Here is a 27,028-nt window from a genome sequence, read left to right as displayed (position 1 = left end):
AAGTATTTCCCTATAAAATATTTTAAATGTCAATGAGAAAAATGGTAATGTTACAGTGGGAAAACCAGGCAGACAGTACCTTCACAAATGATCAAAGTATGAGCCACAATGGGGAAAATGAGGCTGCCAATATGACGCACTGAGAAGGACACAATATTAGTTATGGAGTACTGCAGCCAAAAATACATAGCCTGAATATAAGGAAATACACGAACTAAAATTCAGGGACATTCTAAAACAACAACAACTGACCTATATACTTCTAAAATGCCAGTGTCATAGAAGAAAAAAGAAGGGCTGAAAGTTCCAGATTAAAGTAGACTAAAGAGATGTGACAACTAAATGCAGTGTGTGATCCTGAACTGGATCCTGGATCAGGGGAAAAACTAACTATAAAGCTTATTATATCAGTGGGACAACTGGTGAAGATGTAATATGGGCCCTGTATCAGGTAATAAATTATTTAAATAATTAACAACAGGGGGGACTTCTCTGGTGGTGCAGTGGTTAAGACTCTGCACTCCCAGTGCAGGGGGCCCGGTTTCAATGCCTGGTCAGGGAACTACATCCCACACACATGCCGCTAACTAAGAGTTTGCATTCCACAACTAAGAAGCTCACATGCTGCAACTAAGGAGCCCACAGGCCACAACTGAGGAGCCCACCTGCTGCAACTAAGGACCCCGAGTGCTGCAACTAAGGAGCCCACGAGCCACAACTAAGACCTGGTGCAACCAAATAAACATGAATATTTTTTAAAGATAATAACAACGGGAATCTGGAATAAGAGTATAAAACAGTACTTTGTTTTGTATTATTCCTGCACTTTCAAAATTATTTCCACGTTAAAAGTTGAAACCATTATAATAGAAATGATACGTAAGAGACGTCTATATCATAATAAAAGCCACGAAGGCACTGCTTCCAGCCTTCCTAAATGACATCATCAACGATGTTCAACTCCACTCCTAACACTCTCAACTTTCTCAAACCACAATCTAACTTTCCTTTGGGGTCTCCTCAAACATCACTGCAGATATCTGATCTAAGACCTGGATAATGAGGTCTTCATGACCACAGGTATCTCTTAATAGTATGACAAGAAAGGAAGAATCATCGTTCTGTATCTCTTTAAAACATTGCTGTTGAGAACACCTAAGAAGGGCTATTAAGTTATGTAAGAATAAATTTTGTTTTAAAAAGGATCTTTCACCTTCCATGGCTTTTCTGGAATTGGTGGATCTTCAATTTCCACATCAACATCATTACTATGGACCCAAGTATCATAGCTGTAAAGAAAATGAAAAAAGGAAAAACAAATTAGAACCCAAATTCATTCACGGAAAAGACTTTGATCAAGAGGTAAAAATACATTTTAAAAATGCTATTAGGATCCAGTAATAACAAATTATCACATACTTTTGTCTCTAACACTCTGACAAGAAATCTCTTCTGCAGAGGTCTACAGTAACCTTCATGTCGTAAAACCCAAAGTTTAAAAGCCTCAGTCCACAGAATTTCAACATGTTGATCACTCCTCAAAGCATTTCCCTTATTTGTCCTCTAAGACAGTACTATCATCTGGCATTCCTTCTAGTCACAAGCCTCTCTCTTCAGTTTCCACTGCCAGTTTCTCCTCTCCTCCCAAACCTCTTCAACACTGGAAGGCCCCAAGTTTCAGTTTTTGGAACAATCGTCTGACCTATTCATCCTCTTGATGATCATCTCATGCAGTTCTATGCCTTCAAACATATACTGATGACTTGAAATCTCATACCTGCCCTATTCTCTGAATTCTGCCTCATAAATTCAACTGCCAATTCCACTCATAAATTCAACTGCCAATTCCACATCTCTCATTACATGTCTAATAAAGCTTTCAAACCCAATATTGATACACTTAAAATTCAACATATAATGCCATCCCAACTCCAACAATATGATCCAGCCAATCATCCTCCTCTCAGGAAATGCCAATTCCACTTTTCCAGTTGTTCTGGCCAAAATACTTGCAAGATATCCTTGACTTCACTCTCAATTACATCCTATAATCAAACTATCAACAACTTCTACCACTTCCACCTTCAAAGTATGTTTAGGATCTATATAACTTCCATGTTGACCCAAAGGCCCTGGGAGTCCATTTTTCACATAGCAACCAGAGCAATCCTTTAAAAAACTAAGTCCAACTGTTCAAAACCTTCCAGCTCCCACCGAACTCGGAGTTAAAAGTCAAAATCCGTACAGTGGTTTGCCAAGGCTTCATGATCTGGTCCTATGACCTCATCTCCTAGTACTCTCCCCTCACTCATGTTTTATTCGACCCACCTGGGCTTCAGTGGTACGCTTTGACTATCAGACGGTGGCCACATCATGCCCTTTACATATGCTCCTCATTACCCAGATATCCATCTAGCTCACTCCCTCCTATCTTCACATGTCTTTGCTCAATGGTTCTCTTATCAGAGAAATCCAGCTCACTGATATAAATCACTCCCCCTACTCCACAATTTTGAAATAAGCATAAAATTACCTACCAAATTAAAACTTTATCAATGCTCCTATACTGGCCAATAAATTATTATAAAGCTAAGTGATATCTAAATGAAATATAAGTATAGTAACAAGCATTGGCTTCCTTTAGCCACTTCTCAGAAGTCAGCTGAAAAGCATTTGGAACAAGTACAGCTCAACAGACCTATTAACAGCACTCTGGTAAGTTTTCTAGGAACATTTAAACATGAGTTGGAGGAAAAAAGTTCCTTTGCCAATTAATTAACTATTCCAGGTAAAGACTGCAATGGTGAGTAAAAAAAATTAAAAACCTTATATTCTTTAAGTCTTGACAAGAAAATGTTACAATAAGAAGTGAGGGCACAAACTATAGTTAAGAAAGTGAACTAACAAGGCCCCTTGAGAAGGCAGGACATGAGCCAGCCATTATAGTTTATTTGATACATAAACAAAAGGCTAGCAAACAAGCTAACATGTCTTATAATGTGTTACTATAAAATTCATTTCAATCCTATACTTTATGTAGTTTGTCATATATTTGAGTTTCCACCGAAGTGTTTCAAAGGCAAGCTGAGTTCCTGTAATAGTTCCTATGATACTGAAAAGTTTGTTTTAATAGTGCCATGAATACCTAAAGCCTCAAAATAAGAAATGTTCTCTAGAAAGTATTTACTTAAATATTACTAATTAAAAAAAAATGTTAGTTCATGTAAAGTGGTCAATTATGGTTCAAAAAAGGTTGATAAGCAAGCTGACTTGATTTGGTTCTAATTAAGTCAACTTGTATGAAAACTGTGAATATATTCTTAAAAAGTTGAAGATATCTAAAGACATATTTCTTCCTCAAAAAATATATTTATAAGTAAAATAAAGTCACTCAAATAGATTAACTTCAAAACAACACATAACCAGACATTATATGTCTCCTGATGAAGAACACACACCTATGCAAGTCTTGTTCCTTCCCTAAACTGAAATGGATTCTGATCAACTCCAGAGAATGGAGAAACATGTTCAAATACACCACAGTGATGCCATAAAAAATTCCACACTGTGGTAAACTCTGCAGGACAAACAACCTGGTTTCTTAAGTAATACACTGTAAGGCGGGGTGGGCTTCCCCACAGGGAGAACCTATAAACTGAAAAATACTTAAGAAACATATCAACTAATCACAAGATGTGTTTAAATTCTAATTCCAACAAATACCAATCTTATCAATCAATCAAATATATCATATGACAACAATGACTTGATATTTGACATTAAGGAATTCTGTTAATTTTTTTAGGTTTGACAGTGGTATTCTGCTTATTTTTTTTAATGAGTCCTTATCTTTCAGAAATACATACTGAAATATTTATTACTGAAATAGTGAAATGATATGTTTGGGATTTGCTTCCAATAATACGGTAAGGCTAGAAGTGGATGTGGATACAGATGAAAGAAGACTGGTCTGACATGAAAAACCCACAACGGAGAGTCTCTCCACTTGAAAATAGTGAAATGAACACTTAAACAGCTCTACCGTAGGTTTAAGAAGATGAAGTACGTGAAAGGTTATCCTTATTCCTAAATGCCCCCTATGCAGGCATAATTTTAATTAAACAATAACCACCATTCTCACTGACATTTGTTCTTGTTTATAATATTCTTTATGCACATTTAGATAAACACTGTATGAGTTATGATATATACTTCATTTTAGACATAAAATAACTTCATCCATAATAGAATGGCATAGGTATTTTAAAATAAATAAATAAAATAAAACTAACCAGTCATAAAATACCCAGAAGAAAAATTCATTTCTTAAAGGAAACAAATCTAAACTAGCAGTCTAATACCATACTGAAGGACTGTTTTGGCAAACACAGCAAACATATCAGTTTAAGATAAATAAAGCCTGTGACTTCACTGAACTCCATAACTTAATAAATAAGGAAGTCAGTAAGAGAATACTCAAAAGAAGTGAGTTCAATGACTGAAACAAATCAACAAAATTGTCGCTATTCAGAAAGCGAAACTATATATAAATAATTCTGGCTTGCACTGACAAAACTCTTTATACCAGATGTAAGGACATATCAACATTACCTGTCTGGGTAAAACCCCCAATGCACTAACACCTGCTTGTCTTTTCTCATCACAGGTCTCAACCACTCTTCTGAAAGGGAAAAAGAAAAAACTTTAGTCAATCTGACAAAACAAATGAATAAACTATTACTTAGACTTAACTTTTACCTAGAGTTTTTGGTTTGCTAGTAAGCTCCTCCCCAAAATCCTTCCTCCTAATTGAATGTTATCTGCCATACTAAGGGGAAGTTTTTCAGCTGTGTATTCAGACTTACTAGATTCTAGGCCTATTATCCACCGCTCTTGACAAAACCAACTGTCTACTTTAGTATTTAAAATATTCTCCCCTCCCATCCACCTGCCTATTTGTCTCCAGATCCATCCAAATCAGTATCACTATATTCTTTACTGCCTCATTTCCCATATAGAACGTCTCCTCCCTTTTTCTGTGAAGCTCTGCAATTACTACACATCGTTCAAGGTGTAAGTCATGCTTCATCTCCTTGATGAAAGTTTTACCAACTATTCTTTTTCCTCCAGATCCACTTTCTCTGGTGTCCTATAGCACTTTATAGTGCTACATCAAAGGTTTTAACAGTAATACTATTTTTATTATTCTTTAATGACTTCCTATCTGTTAATATAGTCCTCCCAACAAGAGTGTAAACAATATGATCACATAATGTAGATATTTTGATTTCAAGTTTCCTTACCAAAGATAGGTGCAAATTTATATAATCACATGATTCTTGTTGATTTAATCACAGTTGAATCACATCTCCATTTCAGTACTTGGGATGATTCCTTTGGTAGTCTAAATTTAGCTTAGAAAACTTGTTTCTAGTACTAAAAGGGAAATGATGAGGTAAGCCCCTTGAACCTCACATAATAGCAAAATAGAAAAACTAAGTGAAATCAGCCAAGTAAAATTGGCTTCTCATTGCCAATTTCAACATGAAATAGCCCCACCTTCACTGACTAAAGCCATGAAGGCCACATGCCTATGCCCTTTTTTAAGTATCCAACTGCTCACCTTACTATCTTGAAAGAAATCAGGCCCTATTCCTTAACCTGATATCCCAAGATGGCCAAGGAAAAAGTGAAAAGGCCAGTGGGCCTTTCAGAACTCGCTCTGTATAAATAAAATATACTGAGACTCTCTAGTAAGAGCTGTCTTTTACATAGAATACAAAATCTATCTCAAAGGTTGTGCAGCTTTAGGAGGTAAAGAAAAAAGGATATCTATCCTTTCTACAGCTGACTTTTATAAAGATTGTGACACTGACTATCTTTGAAAATTTTCCCAGTAGCAGAAATAACTAAAAGTTAGAGATGTGAATTCACACTATGCCCGGAAATGACAATAAGTTACACAGAATCAGTATAAAAAAACTTAATTTTACAAGTACAATTTAGTCCAAATTCAGAATATATAAACAGCTCTTGCAACTAACAATAAAAAGACAAATAATCCAACAAAAAATAGGCAAAGGACCTGAATAAACATTTCTCCAAAGAAGATATACAAATGTCCAAAAAGCACATGCAAAGATACTTGGAATTCATTAACAATTAGAGAAATGCAAATCAAAATCACAAAGAGATACTGACACTCACTAGAAAGGCTAATATTAAAAACCAGGAAATTAAAAGTGTTGATGAGGATGTAGCAAAATTGGTATCTTCATACAATGCTGATGGGACTGTAAAATGGTACAACCACTTTGGGAAACAGGTTGGCAGTATCTCAAAATGTTTAACATAGAGTTGCCAGTATGACTCAGCAATTCATTGTCTAGGTATAAACATAAGAGAATTGGAAACATAAGTCCACACAATAACTTGTACATAAACATAATGTCATTATTATTATAAATAAATGTCCATCAACTTTCCATTGGCTAAACAAAAGGTAGTATATTCATACAATGGAATGTTATTTGACCATAAAAGGAAATAACACACAGGAAGTGATGTCAGCAAAGTGGCAAACAGGAAGGCTCAGACTTTGTTCCACCAGAGACGACTTAACAATATACTATCCAGAAAGCCCGGAAACCAATTAAGAAGTCACACTACCCCAGGGAAGCTCGAAGTCGAAAACAGCTGCATTGAAACAGTAAGAAAAGTCATTTCATATCAACCACAATTACAATTCCCCCAAGCCAGCAGAGCTCAGCAGGATCACGAGGAAAAGCTCAGCTCTCAGCTTCTCCCTTGGGCTGAAAAGAACGGATGTGTGTTCAACGTTCCTACTTTTCAGGGGGCTGCCAAGGGACTAGTTTGTCTCACCTGACTTGGAACACTAATGGAATTGGCATATTTTGGATGTGCGGTGGTCACAGAGAAGAAAAAAGAGCTCAGAGGTTTACTGTAGCACCAGAGAAACACAGTGCCACAGATGGCTGGCTCAGCTTGCTGTGATGAGGAGAAAGCACACGGAACCCAACTTCTTCCTTGGCAGGGAAAAATTAGAGGGAATAAACATCCAGTGTTCTGGCTTTTAGGTGGGCTGCCCAAGGGACAGGTTTCTGTCTTAACTAACTCAGAGTGCTGATGGGGAACCAGCATACTCTGGAAGCCTGGGCACCCCAGAGATCAAAGAGGGTTCACTCAGTGGCTTGCTGCAGCAACAGTAAACTTGTGGTACAGCAGACAGACACTAGAGAGAGCAAGAGATTATAAGTTCCTGAAAGAGGAGCCAGCAAACCTCTCTAACTGAGAAATTACATACTCAAGCCCAGAAACTGTTTGAGGGATGCCAGGATCTCAAGTTGAGCTGACTGGTGAAGGTCTTCCCCTGTACAATGCCAGACCATAAAGAGTGGGAGATGTGGCTGTTTTTTCAAACGCACAAAACAAACAAAGCAGAAGGGACTTCCATGGTGGTGCAGTGGTTAAGAATCCGCCTGCCAATGCAGGGAACATGGGTTCGAGCCCTGGTCCGGGAAGATCCCACATGCCATGGAGCAGCTAAGCCCGTGTGCTACAACTATTGAGGCTGCGCTCTAGAGCCCTCGAGCCACAACTACTGAGCCCGCGTGCCACAAACACTGAAGCTCGTGCACCTACAGCCGTGCTCCGCAACAAGAGAAGCCACCACAACGAGAAGCCCATGCACCGCAACGAAGACCCAATGCAGCCAACAAACAAATAAATAAACACAGCAGAAAATAACAAGACACAGAAAGAGAAAGGGAAAATGGCCCAATCCAAGGAATAAAATGAATCTCAAAAGCCAACCCTAAAAAAACAAAGATCTATGGATTACCTGACAAATTCAAAATAACCGTTTTAAAGAGGCTCAAGGTACTACAAGAGAACACAGTTAAACAACTAAACAAAATTAGGAAAACAATATATGAACAATATTAAGAACATCAACAAAGAGACTGAAACTATAAAAAAGAACCAAACAGAAATTCTGGAGTTGAAGAATATAATAACAAAACTGAAAAATTCTCTAGAGGGGTTCAACATCAGACCTGGCCAACCAGAGGAAATAAACAGCAAACTCAAACACTGGTCATTTGAAGATACATGTATATGTATAACTTAATCACTTTTCTGTATACCTGAAACTAACACAACATTGTTAATCACCTATACTCCAATATAAAATAAAAAATTTTTAAAACCTGGCCATTTAAAACTATCAAGTCAGATGAACAAGAAAAAAGAATTGCGAACAGATAAGAAAACCGAACGGACTTATCTGTCCATCTAAATAATTTATTTTGAACAAGATTTAGTCTGTTTTCCTCTTCTAAACAGTATGTCAATTTTTAAGAATTCTCTTCATTTATTTTCTTCTCTGAGGAACTACATATTCCTTCTGCTAAAACCAGTAATTCAACCTATGTTCTTAAACCAAGCCCTTTATCCCTACCAGGTCTCAACTCAACTATGTGCTTCAATTTATTTTTGCTCTGCCCAGAAATATACTGTAAAGCCACACTGAAAGACAAAACCCAAACCGTCTGGTGGGTGCCATCCTCCACTTTCTTTTCCCTGCCATAAATCCTGGGAAACCAGCGATATTCCACCAACCCTACAACTTACTCTCATTTCCAAGTTACTGAAATTTCATTCCCAAATTATTTCCTGACTGACCAAATGCCCTGTCTTAGGCTTCACTTTGATTTCTTTGTAGAAAAATTCCACTGCCCACCTCATTTGTTTGGAAATGCTTTCCTTTCCTTATTTTCCCTTGACTGTTAAGATATGGACCATCCTGGTTTGCCACCTATCTCCTTTACTCTCCTGATATATGAATTTATCCCATCCAATGATTAACATACCCCCTCACTCAGCAATTTAATTCAGAGCTTCCCAATGGGTCCTGTTCTCTAACCAGTCTCCACGTATCTGATATCCCAGAAATCAGCTCCCAGGAAAATTTTCCTACTACAGCCATAGTTGCAAGCTTCTCTTCACCAAAATCATCAAAATTTGTCTACCCTCTCCCTCATTCACCAAATAAAAACAAGCCTCTTTAAACCAGACACAGGTCCTCTTACCTACCCACTTATTTCCCACTATCTAAGACACACAGCCAAACTTTGCCATTTGCTTTTCCTCAAATTTCATAATTTATTGCCTCTATGCTTTTGCTTAATTTGTACCCCCTTCTAGCATGCCATACTCAAAATATTACTAATATTTTAAATGTCACCTTTTATTTTAAACTTAACTAATCTTCGTAAAAGGTATACCGCATTTGCAAGGGTTTTACAACATGATTTGTAATGTGTTGTGGCTGGTATTGTTATCATCTGCACACTTATCTAAAACAGTACCTGTACGGAGCCCAACAGAGAGCTTCATTGAGAGTCAACATTTACCTGACAGCCAGTTATTCTAAGGTAAATCCTATAGTGTAAAGAATCACATTTTACATTAAAAAATAACTTCCAATATATTAAAATTTAAATGCTATCTCCTAATAACTCTACTACTGATAGCAATACCAAGCAAGCATTAGTATATAGTAATCGAGGCTGTACTAAACAAAGGAGAAAAACAAAACCAGCATAAATAAGGAATCATTAAGTATCTAGATGTAACAATTACAGTTCACATCTTTTGTTAAAAGGCAATTTTTTTTTCCAAAAAGTTCAAAACCTACATGTTTTATACCAGCCTTATTAGTGAAAAAGAGTCAGCCAGCAACAGAAGGCTATCATAAACAGCTATTCACCACCTCCATCTAGTGGAAACCGATTGCTATTACCTAACAGGATAAAATCTGAGAAACCATCAATTAAACACTGAAGGCAGAGTGAAGTTTCACACTTTATAAAAGCATCATAGTCATAGAGCTAAAATTATGACTGTTACAAATAAAATCAAGCTTTCAGCATCAAAACTGATGATGAAAAGACTTAAATGTCACAGATAAAACTATACAACTCTTAGAAGAAAAGAAAGTTATAAAACTTTATGACACTGGATTAGCCAATAGTTTCTTAGGTTTGACACCAAACACACAAGCAAGCAACCAACCAACCAACTAACCTAACCTCTTACAACTGTTTGTAATATCTGTTGGATCTATAGTGATGTCCCCCTTCCATTCCTGACATTATTCTTTCTCTTTTTCTCATTTATTTGCAGCACGACTTTAACAGCCTTATTAGTTTTTTCTAAGAACCATTTCTGAGATTGCTGATCACCTTGTTATTGTATATTTTCTACTCCATAAACTTTTGCTCTTATCTTTACTATTTATTTCCTTCTTCCTTTAGGTTTAACTTGCTGTTGTTTTCTAATTTATTGAAATAAATTTCTTATGGACCATTGATTTTTCAGTCTTTCTTTTTTCCTAATATATGCATTTAAAGATATAGATTTCCCTCTGGGCACAGCTTCAGCTGCATCCTACAAAATTTAATGTTCTCACATTTTATTATTCACTTCATAATTATTCAGCTCCAAAGATATTCTATTTCTATTGTAATTTCTTCTTTGACCCAAGGATTATATGGCAATATATTTCTTAATTTTCAAGCATCAGGAATTATCTTGTAATCTTTTTGTTACTGACTTCTAGCAAAACTGCACTGGTCAGGAAAAACACTCAGCATCAGGTAATTAGCCATTCAAATCTGATATAATTTGGCTTCTTATATAGATGTCCTACACGGATATGTGGTGTTTACAAGAAGACTTGATCCCTATAAGAGATCTATTTCTCAATCTAAATTAATTAACCTTGTTAGTTAATTCACAGTTTGTTTCCCAACTTTCCAACCCTTGAAAGAACGGTTAGCACAAATCAGTTTCCACAGATCTAATGAACTCCGGCCAATGACAAAATCAACTTTTATGATAGCACAGTTGGAGATCAGAATCTGAACCATTATAAATTCACCAAACTAAAATATTGCTGAGGGCTTCCCTAGTGGCGCAGTGGTTAAGAATCCGCCTGCCCGGGTTCCCTGGTGGCGCAGTGGTTGAGAGTCCGCTTGCCGATGCAGGGGACGCGGGTTCGTGTCCTGGTCCGGGAAGATCCCACATGCCGTGGAGCAGCTGGGCCCGTGAGCCATGGCCGCTGAGCCTGCGCGTCTGGAGCCTGTGCTCCGCAACGGGAGAGGCCACAACAGTGAGAGGCCCGCATACAGAAAAAAAAAAAGGAATCCGCCTGCCAATGCAGTGGACATGGGCTCAAACCCTGGTCCGGGAAGATCCCACATGCCACGGAGCAACTAAGCCCATGCACCACAACTGCTAAGCCTGTGCTCTAGAGTCCACGAGCCACAACTACTGAAGCCCACGCATCTAGAGCCTGTGCTCCGCAACAAGAGTAGCCACCGCAATGAGAAGCCCACACACCTCAACGAAGAGTAGCTCCCCCTCCCCGCAACTAGAGAAAGCCCACGTACAGCAACGAAGACCCAACACAGCCAAAAATAAATTAATTAATTAAAAAAAAAAACGAACAACAATTCAATCCAAAGTAGGCAGCAGAAAGGAAATAAAAGATCAGAGTGGCAATCAATCAAATAGAAAAGAGCAAAGCATTAGAGAAATTCAATGAAACCAAGAGCTGGTTGCCTGAGACCAATAAAAAATAAATATTAATTAATTAATTAATTAAAAAATATTGCTGAAGGGCCCTGTTTAGACAGTCAGTAAGCCAATCTTCCCAAGAGATGTTCTTCTGTCTTGCAATTTCTCTTAATTTTCAGAACACAAGAGATATGGCAAACAAAAACATAGTTAACATATAATGTATAAGGCTTGCCTAGACTTAACACCCAGATAATGATTACCAACAAAGAAATAAGTCTAATGATCAGAAAACTGGACATCACAGAATTAGTTTGCTAAGCCTAACTCAGCAAAAAAATAAAAAACTATAAATTTAAATCATCTATGATATTTATTTAATATTTGAAAGTCTCTTATTTTTTTAAAGCTGATTATTTAAACCTCTGCTAATATAATTTAAAATCTAGTAAAGTATCAGTTTATCAGTTCATAACCAAAAACTAACTTACCATCCTCTTGTGAGGAAGGATATGGATAAATGTGGTGGGAAGCTTTTGACTTCTCATCAGTAAATGTCCCCTGGAAAGCAAATGAAGGAGTAATGTAAAAATAAAACATATGGCAAACAAACTATGAGACGTCTTGCCAGATGCAAACTGCCTAAGAATTATAAAGGCATTATTCTACTTTTTATATTTTTTTGAGAGCAGTATTTTAAAACTATAATATTTTCATTATTTTAGTCAAGGAAAGAGACGGTGATTAACAAGAAAAAACAAAAATAAATTATCCATAGATACAGTTTACATCGTTGAATAGGAAAATAATATAAATACCTCTTTGCTAATTTTCTTTGTTGCTTTCTCTTTAAAGACTTTTTTTGATGTGGACCATTTTTTTTTAATCTTTATTGAATTTTTTACAATATTGCTTCTGTTTTTTATGTTTTGGTTTTTTGGCCGCGAGGCATGTGGGATCTTAGCTCCTGGAACCAGTCATCGAACCCATAGCCCCTGCACAGAAGGCAAGGTCTCAACCACTGGACCGCCAGGGAAGTCCCCAGCTAATTCTCTTTGTATCTCTCTCTCTTTCTCTGGCTAACCTTATCAGTAATTTGAATACCTCCAACTAATTCTGAAAGTTACTCCAAAGTCATCACAAATTATCAATATTACTTGAAGTAAATCAATGCAAGTTTATAGCCATGAGACATAACCTAGGGCTACATACATACAGGATGGACATTTGACTTCACTCTAGCATGTATGTGTCCATTGTTTTAAGTCAATGTTAGAATGCTAAAGTCAAGTTCTAGCTAGGCCACAGCTATAATACTACATACAGTCTAGAACATGACTTGGAAGTCATTCAGACACAAAAGTGCTCATTCTAGAGACCATAAGAATGATGAGAAGTCTTAAAATCAGGTGTAAGTAGCACATTAACATATTACCTAATTTTTGTTTTTGACAATGAATATTTACTAAATACTACAATTAGAAAAACGTAACAATGCTATTTTCAGCTGCAGGAAAACTCTAAGCTTCTTATATTTAGGGCTATCTAAAGATTAAGAAAATAAATAAATAAAGATGAAGTAGCTACCGAATAAGGAAAGGAATTTTTAATCACTAGAAGTGTTTGAGCACACTTTCAACAGTCAGAGGAGAGGCTGAAAAGGGAATGTCAACATCTAATGTGCGAGGCAACAGTCAGAAGAGCACACTGTTGAGGACTTTGGCCTCTGGAGTCCATCAGAGAGGCCTGGGTTTGCACCTTAGCTCCACCATATACTACTTAACATGACATGGGCAAGTATCTAATTTTTTTGTGCTTCAGTGTCTTCTGTAAAATAGACTGGTAACAATAAAACCTATTTCACAAGAATTTTGTTAGGACTAAGTTAATAGACACAATGAGCTAACAACAGTGACAGGCACACTGTAAGTGCTCAATCAATGGAGTTATTAATGCATTTTAAATGCTTGAGCAAACACCTGATCATCAGTATTCAATAATGGTATTATTATTAGCTTTTAGGATCTCTTCCCTAACATTCTATGAAACTGGGAAGATCTTTATATCTCACTGGAGGTTATCCCTAGAAAAAAGTAATCACTAAGTCAGATTTCTTAAGAAATATGACAGCAATAAATGTTCAGTATAAATTGTAGGAAAATACATAAACTTTTCCCAGGATGATTTGGTAGCAATAACAGTATATAATTTCAGCTTGAAATCAACAACCAGCTGGTTAACCTGTTCCACTTATGCCCTCTAACATTCCACCTGTAATTAAGCTATACTTGACAGTCACTCCAATAAAGAGATAGTCTAAAAGAGAAAAGGTTAAGTGATTTGTTCAAAGTCATATGCTAGTAAAAAAAAAAAAAAAAAGGAAGTAGACTTCAGACGGCTTGAACTGAAGGCACAATCCTATTACCCTTCTCTTTGGTACAGATGTTATACGTAGGAAAAAGACTGTACTAAATCTCCAATTTTAAGAAGTACTGGGTTGGCCAAAAAGTTCGTTCGGATTTTTCCATACCATCCTACCAAAAACCCAAATGAACTTATTGGCTAACCCAATATTAGAAATATTTGCTTTGAGAACTTGGAAGATATTTTACTAAATGCTAAAACATAATTCAACCAGCAATTTCTCTTGCAGCAGAAAAAAGACAGACTATTTCATGAGGCTTCTCAACTAATTCTAAGAATTGGTAAAACTGTCATTCAAATGATATTTCAAAGAATTATCTTCCGAGTATCCTCAGCTACTTTACCATGACAAAAGTTTGCTTACAGTTTAGCCACATACGTAGTCACAGACCTACACATGCATAAATATGCAAGGTCTTCGCCTAAAATGAAGTTAGAGAAAGGAGGTGAAGATGACAGGATATAGCACTGGTACATGTAAATCAAGACAAAGTAAGCTTATGGGGAAAACAGAATTTTCCAGTCAGTTTTTCAAAGTTACAAATATAAATACAATACATATAATGGGGGGAGGCAGGTTTACTTGAGGTAATATTTGATCTCCTCCTACCAACAACTGTGTCACCAGCTCTCACTCTGTTTGACTTTATAATTATGGTGATGCACAGTATGCTGGTCTCTTTAACTCTACATAAACATATTTCATAGTAAGACTATGATGAATCCATACCAATGACTTTATTAAATGCTACTCTAGGATACATACATGTATCAAATCATCACACTCTACACCTTAAATTTACACAGTGTTATATGTCAATTATATCTCAATAATGCTAGCGGGAAAATGCTATTCTAGGCTAAGAACTGGAGGTGAGTGGAGAGAGAAGAAAACTTGGTACTGTAAGAACCCAAAGAGAGAAAACTTTCACTTAATGCATATATATACATATATCAAAAGGTATTATAGCTGAGATTCACAAGAATTTTATACTACACAATGCTTCTGAAGTGATCGTGTATATTACCTGATGTCGTTTGATTATATCTTTCAATTTATTAGCCAACTTCAGATCAATGTCTGGAATGAGGTAGATGTTGGGTCTGGTCAGACAATTGCTCTGAGGATAAAAGAACAGATTTTGAAATTCTTTTGGTTTTGAAATAATGTCACATTATTTATGCATTTACCCTAATGGCAAAAGTTGGCACTCAAAGCCATACTGCTTAAAATAGGAAGACGTACTTTGGTAGAGAATGTACAAGTCTTATTTCAATATAAAACCTAGGTGTTCAGCAGGCCACTTAATGCCATTCCCAGATCCCTTCTCTGCAGCTAGGTACACCTGCACAAAACACTGCTGAGACTCGTGACCTAGAGAAATTCATTATCTTTTTCATTAAGGTACCATCCTGATAAATTAATCCTCGTAGTCAATTTACCTGAACTTACCTTAACAGTCTAAGTCTAATGTAGCATTTTCACCTAACCTGGGAGGTGGAGGTTGGGGGAGAATACGTGGGGAGGGATGCCCATTTTGGCTCATCATCTAAGTTACTTAAAATATCAAAACTGTGGATTATAGCTCTTTTCCCCCATTTCTAATCTTATAAATAGCAATGATTAAAACATGCATATTAACTCCCCAAACTATCACCAAAAATCAACCAAAAAACAAAAACCACTCAATTATTTCTCCAAGTTAATAGTCTGTGAGACAAGTTTCAGGCATTAAGTTAATGATAATACCTAGCAGAATTGCCAGCTGCCTTTCCCCAGGAAGTTTATTCAGTGATCACTAAAAATTACCTATCAGTAAAAACACTAAGAAAGAAAAGAAGAAAATTAAGTGTTCTCTTCTCCACGTTATAATCTAGTTGGGGAAATAAGATTTATATTTATGGTACAACCATGAAACAAATCCAAAACAAAACAAAGAAAATGACTGTATACACAAGGGACTAGTAGGATGAGAGAATACTTATATTAAGTATGAAAGATTCAAATAATGGATTAGATGAAATTAATAAAGAAAAATATCATAGATTATTTTACCAAAAGTTTAAGAAAAAATATTCTATAAATGACAAGTTTTAGTCATTCTTTGTAGCTCTAATCCCCAAAAACCCGTAAAAATAATATAATAGATTTCAGTAAACTTTTCTTCCTTTGATCTTTTGGCAATCTAATAAAGCCAATCTTAGAAATGACAGTATACTAAAGGAAAAAAATTTTAATAATCTAACTTTGAGTTACCTGCACCAATGTTTTTTCAATGTTCATAAACATTTCAACATTACGATCCATTCGGGATGGATTCTGTAGATCAAACCTCCGCCTGTAAGAGAAGAAAATCATCAGGTAATTTGTCTCCCACCTTAAACAAAAGTGAAAACTTGGATTTAGTATTCAATGCAAATGAATTGGAAAGATCTGGAAATTAAAATAGCACTCTACAAAATGTATGATAGGGTTTCCCTGGTGGCGCAGTGGTTGAGAGTCTGCCTGCCGATGCAGGGGACACGGGTTCGTGCCCCGTTCCGGAAGGATCCCGCGTGCCGCGGAGCGGCTGGGCCCGTGAGCCATGGCCACTGAGCCTGCGCGTCCGGAGTCTGTGCCCCGTGGCGGGAGATGCCGCAGCGGTGAGAGGCCCGCGTACCGTTAAAAAAAAAAGTATGATATTCTCAGCAGTATAAGAAATCACAGTGTCAACACCTTCATAAAACATTAAATTTTATGACATTAAGATCTACTCCAGTCAAAATGATCTACCAATTCCAAGAAGTATCCCCTGTTTTCCTTAAACCTAAGATATTTTACATCATACAGTAGTCCACAGATCCAAAGACAGTGAATTACTATACCACTCTTCAAGTATATGGAAAGTCTATCTACTTTACATATGCTTAAAAGTCATCTGTTCAAATCAACAATGCCTGTAATTCTCTTAGAGCCTACTATTGTCCCAAATGTGGTAAAATTCATCTATTTACCTTTATTTGAAACCCTTCCCCAATGTCTCTTTATCTAAGTACCCAAGCATAACATGGGGGTGTTGTCTCTGCCTATCTTAGTCATTTCCATAGGGTTAAATCTTTACAAATCTGAATGCTTCTTTCCTCATTATTTTTTATTCAACATTTACTTTGCTTTTGTTCCATTTTAATTCCAGGGAGAGGAGTATAGCTTAGTGGGTGAGAGTGTTGGCTGTGAAGTCAAACTGCTATGGGTTCTAATTCTGATCCCATCTTTATGTAGTCTTGAGTGATTTACTGATACAAGGATCAATTTCTTCATGAATACCATGGGCCCTAAGGGTTTTTGTGAAGGTTACATGAAGTATATATGTTAAGAGCTTAGCAGAGTGCTTATGCTTAATCTGTTAGCAAGTGATCAGTAAATGTTAATCATGGTTATAATTTTTTCTTTAATCATTACTACCATGCACTAACTAGGATTAATCAGTTTGAGTCCAGAGCTCATGCTCTTAATCCTCAGGTCATCCTGTTTTATCCTGCAGATGCTCCCCACACCTCCAACATTTCTAACTCTGCAGCCTTTCTAGAATGTCACCACCCACTCAAGGGCTTGATGCTATCACTTCCAGAATCTATCCTCGAGTCTCTTCCTCTATGAAGCTATTGCTGTCTTCCTTCATGTTACTAATACATCATGTGCACTTGCTGTTACAGCCCCAGTCATTTTGCTGGTAAGACATTGCATTAGATGCCTTGAGGACAAGGACCAGGTTTTCTGACCTATACAGCCCTGTGGATAATGAAATGTGTGGCTTTATTCTGACCATGGTCTAATATTTATTTATTATGACTTTTTCATTACTGTGCTAAGACTGAAACATTTCCTAAAGTAATGCCAATTAAGAAATTAACCAAAGTGTCCACTAAAGCACAGATATAGGTAATTCAGAATAGAACTAGTTAAGATTTTAAAATAACATTTATAGATAAGAGGGACCTCCATCCCAGATAACTATCTTGTTTTTTATTTTTGCGATACGCGGGCCTCTCACTGTTGTGGCCTCTCCCGTTGCGGAGCACAGGCTCCGGATGCACAGGCTCAGCAGCCATGGCTCACGGGCCCAGCCGCTCCGCGGCATGTGGGATCTTCCTGGACCGGGGCACGAACCTGTGTCCCCTGCATCAGCAGGCGGACTCTCAACCACTGTGCCACCAGGGAAGCCTGATAACTGTATCTTGATTTATCCTTGGTACACAGAACTTTTCCTTAAATCTCACCTCCCCCCCTTTTTTTTTATGTTTTTGAGTATCCTCCTTCCCTAACCTCTCTTGAGAAAGGGGTAGGTCAGAAATTCCAAGCAATCTGCATTAACTGGCAAGACAACAGATTAGCAATCAACTAACCAGGACAACGCTATTACAGCTGACAGCCTTCCATTGGTTCTTTCAGCACAATAAAAGTAAAGACATTTAACTGTCTCCCCTTTCTAAAGAAGGGGTCGCTCTTTCATGGGCTTCTGATAATACAGGACTAGATCCAGGAATGCATCACTTACAGAACTGCTTACTTAAAGAGTTTACTTATTATTCACAGAGAAACTGCTTCCTTAACAAATGATTCAGATACTGGAGCTGAAGAGAATTATCTCTATTAGAAATCTGAGAAATAAGTTTGAAAGCAACCATTAAACAAATTAAAATAGGGCTGCATGGATTTGTCTGCAAATGGAGATTAAAAACTAAATGAATCTGTTAACAGAGAAAGAATCAAGAATTCATTCTGCCTTTCCAATTGCTGAAGAGTAAAGTTTCTCTTTAGAAAAGTATCCCAGCTAATAAATAAAGAAGGAATGACAGAAAAACAGTCTCTAACAAGGAATAATCTGAATAACAGTAAGGATCTATACCTTCACATTAGAATATCTACATTCTAATATTTTTCAAAATTAGAATACTGCCACCTGGTAAGTTTTACAATTTTAAAGATAAGATGACTCTAGGCATTGAACATCAACTGTCCATTACAAAAAGAGAAACAACCAGACATTATATGCCTCCAGATGGAGAAACACAACACTGTCTATGAAGTATTGTTGCTAAAAAAAAATGAAACTGAATCAGACCACACCTCCAGATCTAATTATCACTTTACTAGAAATTAAGAAGACTATGGTAAGTGATCTTCTTGGGGATGTATCAGCAAAATCTAGGACATAATACAATTCTACAAGACAACCTGTTTTTGTAAAAAATAATAATAATTATTTTTGAGGAAAACAAAGAGTGAGAAGGAAAATCAGAAATTTTTAAACAGAGATTTAAGAGTCATATGAACCAACTACAACGTATGAATCTTGTTTGGATACTGATTCAAACAAAATATAAAAAATGTTCATGAGATAATCAGGGAAACTTGAACACAGTAGATATTTAATAACATTGAAAACTTATTGATAATTTTCTTAGTTATGATAATGGTAGTTATTATGCTTTTTTAAAACCTAATTTTAGAAATAAATACACAGAGAAGTATTTACAGATGAAATTCTATAAAGCTGAAGATGCATGATTAGACATGGCAGCTCATTATATTATTCTCTCTTCTTTTATGTATAGTTTATATTTTCCATAATAATAAACTGAAATGGTTTCCCAAACAATGATTTGATAACATGACACACTGAAGTTTTCCTCAATCTGCAGTATGCTAGGTAAGCAAAAGTACATATATGAATATTAAGAAAACTTGAAATAAAGAAATCAGGTAAATACAGTATAACCTTTAGTTGAAAGATTTTATTTGACTTATTCTGAAATTACCAAGGGTATTCAAATAAACTTTACTTTTTACAATACAGAAAGATGCTCAAACCCGCCCAAAAGGGAAATGCAAATTAAACTAAAACTGTAAAACCTTTTTTTTTGACTCTCTCACAGACTGCCAAGATCAAAAGGTGAGGTAATACAAACAAATACAACTATTGGCCAGGGAAAAAGTACACTCTCGATACATTTTGGTAGGACAATAAATTAGTACAATTCTGTTTGAAGACGATTTGGCAATCGTATTATGTTTCTTGTTATTTCAACTTGAGTTGAAATAACAAGAAATAATACAATTATGATTCCACCTGACAATTTCAGAGTGAAGCTAGCACTGGGCAGGCCTCATAGGAGGGCTCTAGAAAAGGGGGGGAAAAAAATTGGAAGAGATATTATTACCCTAAGATCTATATAGAGAGACTACATATGAACACATTTTCTTTCTTTCTGACTTAAAACTTTGGGCCATCTAGGCTGTAAATATAAGCTCTCCATTGAGGGTTTATTAATTAATTAATAAGTCTTCTGCTTTATTTTCCTCTGGTAATCTGCTGGGCAATGTCTTGCAGCAGCCTTTCAATCTAAGACAATACCTACTGTCTGTCAAAAAGGCCTTATTAGCTGTATTGCTCTAAATTCGATACCTCTTGCTAATAGAGTTAGAGATGTTCTCTCCTCATCCTCAGACATGCATAAAAAAGTCTGAATAAAACTAATCAATAGTCCGCCTGCCGATGCAGGGGACACGGGTTTGTGCCCCGGTCTGGGAGGATCCCACATGCCGCGGAGCGGCTGGGCCCGTGACCCATGGCTGCTGAACCTGCACGTCCGGAGCGTGTGCTCCACAGCGGGAGAGGCCACAGCAGTGAGAGGCCCACGTACCGCAAAAAAAAAAAAAAAAAAAAACACACAACAAAAAAAAACTAATCAATAATGAATCCTAGCGAATGAGTTTAACACCTGGGAAAGCGGTGTAAAGGGCCTCAGAAGCAAACTTCTAAAAGGCAAAACAAAAATGCACTGAGCTGGGGGCAAGGCAAATAGCAACAGTACAGCAAACAGTTGTATGGGAGGTGACCAAAGTTAGCCTCGAATGTAAGGGGCTTTGTTTAATGAGGCTAAGCTATGAAAGTCTGAAGACCATCACCAGCAAGAGGTCCAGTATGCAGCATCCCAAAAGAATGGCACACAGCCTAGATATAAGACACTGGAAATAAGTAATCCCATATGCGAAGAAGAGGGAGGTCTACTATACAAAAGTAGACTAAAAAATTATATCCCACTAGGTATGTGACTTTGAGGATAAGGAAATTGGTTTGAACCCTTGCGCGGAGCGCGCTCTCTCTCTCTCTCTCTCTCTCTCTCTCTATATATATATATATATGTGTATATATATATGTGTGTGTGTAAATATATATATTTTTTTAATTAAAAAGCTAGATGACGAACAGAAAACAGTGTTTTAAACTATGCTATCAAAATGGATAATTCTTCATAAGTTAAAAGATCTAAACCACATTTTCATTTAAATGACAACCAAACTAACCAGCATTTCTCAATGTGTGGTCCTAGGATCATCTACAGTGCTTGTTGAAAATGCAGATTCTGTTTTCATGCCAAGCTTAGTAGATGACACTCTATGTTCATAAAGCCCAGTAATTTATATTTTTAACAAGGACTCCAAGTGACGCCTAAAAGTTGAAAGCCACTGCCACAGACTTTCTGTGGTAAAAACTGAAACAAAGGGCTTCCCTGGTGGCACAGTGGTTGAGAGTCTGCCTGCCAATGCAGGGGACACGGGTTCGTGCCCCGGTCCAGGAAGATCCCACATGCCGCGGAGCGGCTAGGCCCGTGAGCCATGGCCGCTGGGCCTGCGCGTCCGGGTCCTGTGCTCCGCAACGGGAGAGGCCACAACAGTGAGAGGCCCGCGTACCGCAAAAAAAAAAAAAAACTAAAACAAAATATTTTAATCTGAAGGAGACTTTGAAGAAGGAAATAAAAGTTGAACAATGAAGTCTTAAGGTAGAAAGTAAAGTATTATCATTCTAACTTAAACAAAAAGGTCTGACCTTGTCTGTAAGAAATAAATGTCAGTAGCAAATAATGCCATAGGGAAAAATAAAACGTTACTTCTCATATTAAAACAAATCCTAGGAACTTCCCTGGTGGTCCAGTGGGTAAGACTCCATGCTCCCAATGCAGGGGGCCTGGGTTCGATCCCTGGTCAGGTAACTAGATCCCACATGCATGCCGCAACTATGAAGGCCACGTGCTGCAACTAAGAAGTCCGCATGTCACAACTAAAGATCCCACACACCACAACGAAGATCCCACATGCCACAACTAAGACCCAGAGCAGCCAAAATAAATAAATAATTTTTTAAAAAGACTAATCCTAAACTTTATGTTCATTGAACCTAGTTTACCACTGCTAAGCAAAACTAATAAAATACAAAATATTTTCATTCAATAATCTCTTTGAAAGGCATTAACTATGATTACAGCATATAGCAACCTGTTTAGAACTGTAAGAAAATAAACAAGGTCCTAATCACTCTACAAGAGGGCACTGACATTTACTTTTCTGTTACTGGGTTGAACCTGGTTGCATTTAATCTCTCCTTCAGGAAATGTTTTTGGATTTCCACAGTATGTCAAAACCATCCTTCTTGGTGTCCCTCAGTTATATATAACTACACTTGAAAAACTACAAATAAGAGCTTCCCTGGTGACGCAGTGGTTAAGAATCCACCTGCCAATGCAGTGGACACGGGCTCGAGCTCTGATTTGGGAAGATCCCACATGCCACAGAGCAACTAAGCCGGTGCGCCACGACTACTGAGCCCGCACGCCACAACTACTGAAGCCCGCGCGCTTAGAGACCGTGCTCTGCAACAAGAGAAGCCACCCAAATGAGAAGCCTGCACACCGCAACGAAGAGTAGCCCCCACTCACCTCAACTAGAGAAAAGCGTGCGGGCAACAACGAAGACCCGACACAGCCAAAAGTAAATAAATAAATAAATTTATTTAAAAAGAAAAGAAAAAACACTACAAATAAGTTGTTCCTTTTTTTGTTTGTTTGTTTTTGTTTTTTTTGCGGTACACGGGCCTCTCACTGTTGTGGCCTCTCCCGTTGCAGAGCACAGGTTCCGGACGCGCAGGCTCAGCAGCCACGGCTCACGGGCCCAGCCGCTCCGCGGCATGTGGGATCCTCCCGGACCAGGGCACGAACCCGTGTCCCCTGCATCAGCAGGCGGACTCTCAACCACTGTGCCACCAGGGAAGCCTTTTTTTTTTTTTAACACTATTTAGAAACATCCAGAAAGATCAAACTCAAACACACTAATTCTGGAATCTTTTTTTTTAAAATAAATTTATTTATTTACTTTTGGCTGCATTGGGTCTTTGTTCCTGCACCGGGGCTTTCTCTCATCATGGCAAGAGGGGGCTACTCTTCGTTGCAGTACACGGACTTCTCACTACAGTGGCTTCTCTTGTTGCAGCGTACGGGCTCTAGGCGTGCAGGCTTCAGTAGCTGTGGCATGTGGGCTCAGTACTTGTGGCTTGCGGGCTCTAGAGCACAGGCTCAGTAGTTGCAGCACATGGGTTTGGTTGCTCCACGGCATGTGGGACCTTCCCAGGCCAGGGCTTGAGCCTGTGTCCCCTGCACTGGCACTGTGCCACCAGGGGAGTCCCTCTAATTCTGGACTCTTAATCTGTACAGTCTATTCACAAATATACCAATAATTACCAGGTGTTCCCACTCAACCTCATATACATGACACTCCATCCTGACATCACTGCAATCTAAAAGGAAGCAGGAAGTAAGAAAGAAAGCAGAAACAAAAAGAAACAACAGGAAAAGAGAATGGCCATAATGAGGAAACCAACAAACTTTGGAGCTACACTGTGAGGTTCGACTGGAGAACAAAGGTTCAGAACAGTATGTTGGGCGTGGGGCAAGTCAGAAGCAGTATCAAAATGATAGCCCACTGTTCAGATGTCCAAATGGGTGGGCAGTTACTAAAACATGCACTGTTGGAACATAAGTGATCCACTCACTGCAAGTGTGTAAGTCATAGGAGATGGGGGAAGCTGTGTACTGCAATTGGTTTATAATTATACTGGAAAGAGGATAATTCTGGTACAATCTGAGAAGAAAACTTTTACTCCTCATTCCTCTTAAAGTCTTTAACTCTATCCTTTACTTCTTTTTTGGCCCCATTTTTAATTTAAAGACGAGTTATTTTACATATCCTTCTAAACCATCTTAAATCTTTTCAGATAAAAATATTTCACTGTACTGGCACACAAAGCGAGTTACACAATGACTTAGGAAAAGACATTTCACTTTGACACTCTGTCCTCAAGAGTCCAGGTCGGACTTGGAAGAGATACAAGCTGAACAAGAAAACCAGTAAAGAGTTCCAACTGGGAAACAAGAGCGAGGGTACAAACCATATATGAGTACTCAGACATGCTGTCAATCCTAGGTCAGAGAATACTCTGGCAAGAGCTGCAACAGCAGAGTTGAAAACAGAACTGAAAAACAGAAGGCTACCCTCTGATAACAACAAACTCTCATGCTCGTTTAATCAATAAAACAATATATAATGTGTCTTTCAGCACATTATAATACACATTTATGTATTTCACAGTGAGCCTACCTTCCAATTTGCTAATAATGCACATCCATCTATTATCCACATACAACCATATATGAAAAATAACTTGCATAATAACTGCAACATTTGTTTGATATTTTTCTTGGATGTAGGCAAAAAGTAAATTAGGGCTCTAGATAAAAGACAACATACTTTGGATAAAAGACAACATACTTTGGATATTAATCATAACGTGCTTATAGAATTCTCTAACACCATACAAAAGAGGAACAGGTTTAACATTGAAAAACTTCAATATCACAGCAAAACATGCAGATAAATACAAAAACTTACCATCCCTGTTCATTTTTATATTTGTAAGCAGCCCCAAGAATGTGACACAAGGTGCCTCCAGCTTTGAAATCCATGAAACATTTTGCCTAAAAAATGATACAATTACACATGAGAAAAATCAAAGTTCTGACAAAATTACTCATGTCTGAATTCTAAGCTTAATAAACTCAAAGTTATAAACAACTTCTAATTTTTTTTTTTTTTTTGCAGTATGCGGACCTCTCACTGTTGTGGCCTCTCCCACTGTGGAGCACAGGCTCCGGACGCGCAGGCTCTGCGGCCATGGCTGACGGGCCCAGCCGCTCCGTGGCATGTGGGATCTTCCGGGACTGGGGCACGAACACGGGTGGACTCTCAACCACTGCGCCACCAGGGAAGCCCACAACTTCTAATTTGATAACCTCCTTAAATACTTCTGAAACAAACTGAGGTACAAAGAAATTTTTCTAATTTTCTTTAGAAAATTTTCTTTAAGTAAACAGTCTATGAAAAACAAGATTTACAAAATATACACCAAACTGTTTCAGCAGAAAACATTAAATGGACAAAATAGTGATATACCACCAACTCCACTGGTAAATTTAAGATCTGACTTTTAAAATGTACAATAAGAAATATTAGTCCAGGCTTCCCTGGTGGCGCAGTGGTTAAGAATCTGCCTGCCAATGAAGGTGACATGGGTTTGAGCCCTGGTCTGGGAAGATCCCACATGCCACGGAGCAACTAAGCCCGCAAGCCACAACCACCAAGCCCACGAGCCTAGAGCCCATGCTCTGCAACAAGAGAAGCCACTGCAATGAGAAGCCTGCACACTGCAACGAAGAGTAGCCCCCCGTTTGCCGCAACTAGAGAAAGCCTGCGCACAGTAACAGGGACCCAACACAGCCAAAAATAAAATAAATTAAAAAAAAATTAGGCCAACATAACTGATGAACATAGATGTAAAAATCCTCAACAAAATACTAGCAAACCAAATCCAACAGTACATTAAAAGGATCATACGCCATGATCAAGTGGGATTTATCCCAGAAACACAAGGATTTTTCAATATCTGCAAATCAATCAACGTGATACACAATAACAAACTGAAGGATAAAGACCATATGATCACAACAGATGAAGAAAAAGCTTCTGATTAAATTCAACATCCATTTCTGATAAAAACCCTCCAGAAAGTGGGCATAGAGGTAATATATCTCAACCTAACAAAGGCCATATATGACAGACCCATAGCTAACATCATACTCAATGGTGAAAAGCTGAAAGCATTCTCTCTAAGATCAGGAACGAGACAAGGATGACCACTCTCACCACTTTTCTGCAACATAGTTTTGGAAGTCCTAAACACAGCAATCAGAGAAGTAAAAGAAATAAAAGGAATCCAAACTGGAAAGGAAGAAGTAAAACTGTCACTGTTTGCCGAAGACATAATACTATACATAAGAAATCCTAAAGACACTACCAGAAAACTATTAGAGCTAATCAATGACTTCGGTAAAGTTGCAGAATACAAAATTAATATACAGAAATCTGTTGCATTTCTATATATTAACAACAAAAGATCAGAAAGAGAAATTAAGGGAACAACGCTATTTAGTATCACATCAAAAAGAGTAAAATACCTAAGAATAAACCTACCTAAAGAGGCAAAAGACCCATACTCCGAAAATTGTAAGATGGTAATGAAAGAAACTGAAGATGACACAAGCAGATGGAAAGATATACCATGTTCCTAGATTGGAAAATCAATATTGTCAAAATGACCATACAAGGCAATCTACAGTTTCAATGCAATCCCTATCAAATTACCAATGACATTTTTCACAGAACAGAAACAAAAAACTTTTATTTGCATGGAAACACAAAAGACCCTAAATAGCCAAAACAATCTTGAGAAAGAAGAATGGAGCTGGAAGAATCACGCTTCCTGGCTTCAGATTATATTACAATGCTACAATAATCAAAACAGTATGGTACTGACACAAAAACAGACACACAGATCAATGGAACAGGACAGAAAGCCCAGAAATAAACTCACGCACTTATGGTCAATTAATCTATGACAAAGGAGGCAAGAATATACAATGGAGAAAAGACAGTCTCTTCAATAAGTGGTGCTGGGAAAACTGGATAGCTACATGTAAAAGAATGAAATTAGAACATTGTATAACACCACATACAAAAATAAACTCAAAATGGATTAAAGACATAAATGTAACACAGGATGCTATACAATGCCTA

At 37.5% G+C, this 27,028-nt stretch overlaps 1 protein-coding gene across 1 annotated transcript in view; it reads right to left on the bottom strand.

Moving 5' to 3' along the window:
- Window positions 1-27,028, bottom strand: part of SMARCC1 (SWI/SNF related, matrix associated, actin dependent regulator of chromatin subfamily c member 1) — a 178,098-nt gene that overhangs the window by 124,491 nt on the left and 26,579 nt on the right. The window contains exons 3-8 of the mRNA XM_065886493.1: window positions 24,788-24,873; window positions 16,283-16,364; window positions 15,054-15,146; window positions 12,093-12,162; window positions 4,612-4,681; window positions 1,214-1,289 (exon numbers count right to left, since the gene is read on the bottom strand). Of these exons, the coding sequence (XP_065742565.1) occupies window positions 1,214-1,289; window positions 4,612-4,681; window positions 12,093-12,162; window positions 15,054-15,146; window positions 16,283-16,364; window positions 24,788-24,873 (477 nt within the window). The remainder of the gene's footprint in view (window positions 1-1,213; window positions 1,290-4,611; window positions 4,682-12,092; window positions 12,163-15,053; window positions 15,147-16,282; window positions 16,365-24,787; window positions 24,874-27,028) is intronic.

The sequence above is a fragment of the Phocoena phocoena genome, chromosome 10 (assembly GCF_963924675.1).
Source record: "Phocoena phocoena chromosome 10, mPhoPho1.1, whole genome shotgun sequence".
Lineage (NCBI taxonomy): Eukaryota > Metazoa > Chordata > Mammalia > Artiodactyla > Phocoenidae > Phocoena > Phocoena phocoena.
The sequence above is the reverse complement of the archived record's forward strand: the minus strand, read 5'-3'. Positions and strand labels throughout refer to the sequence as shown.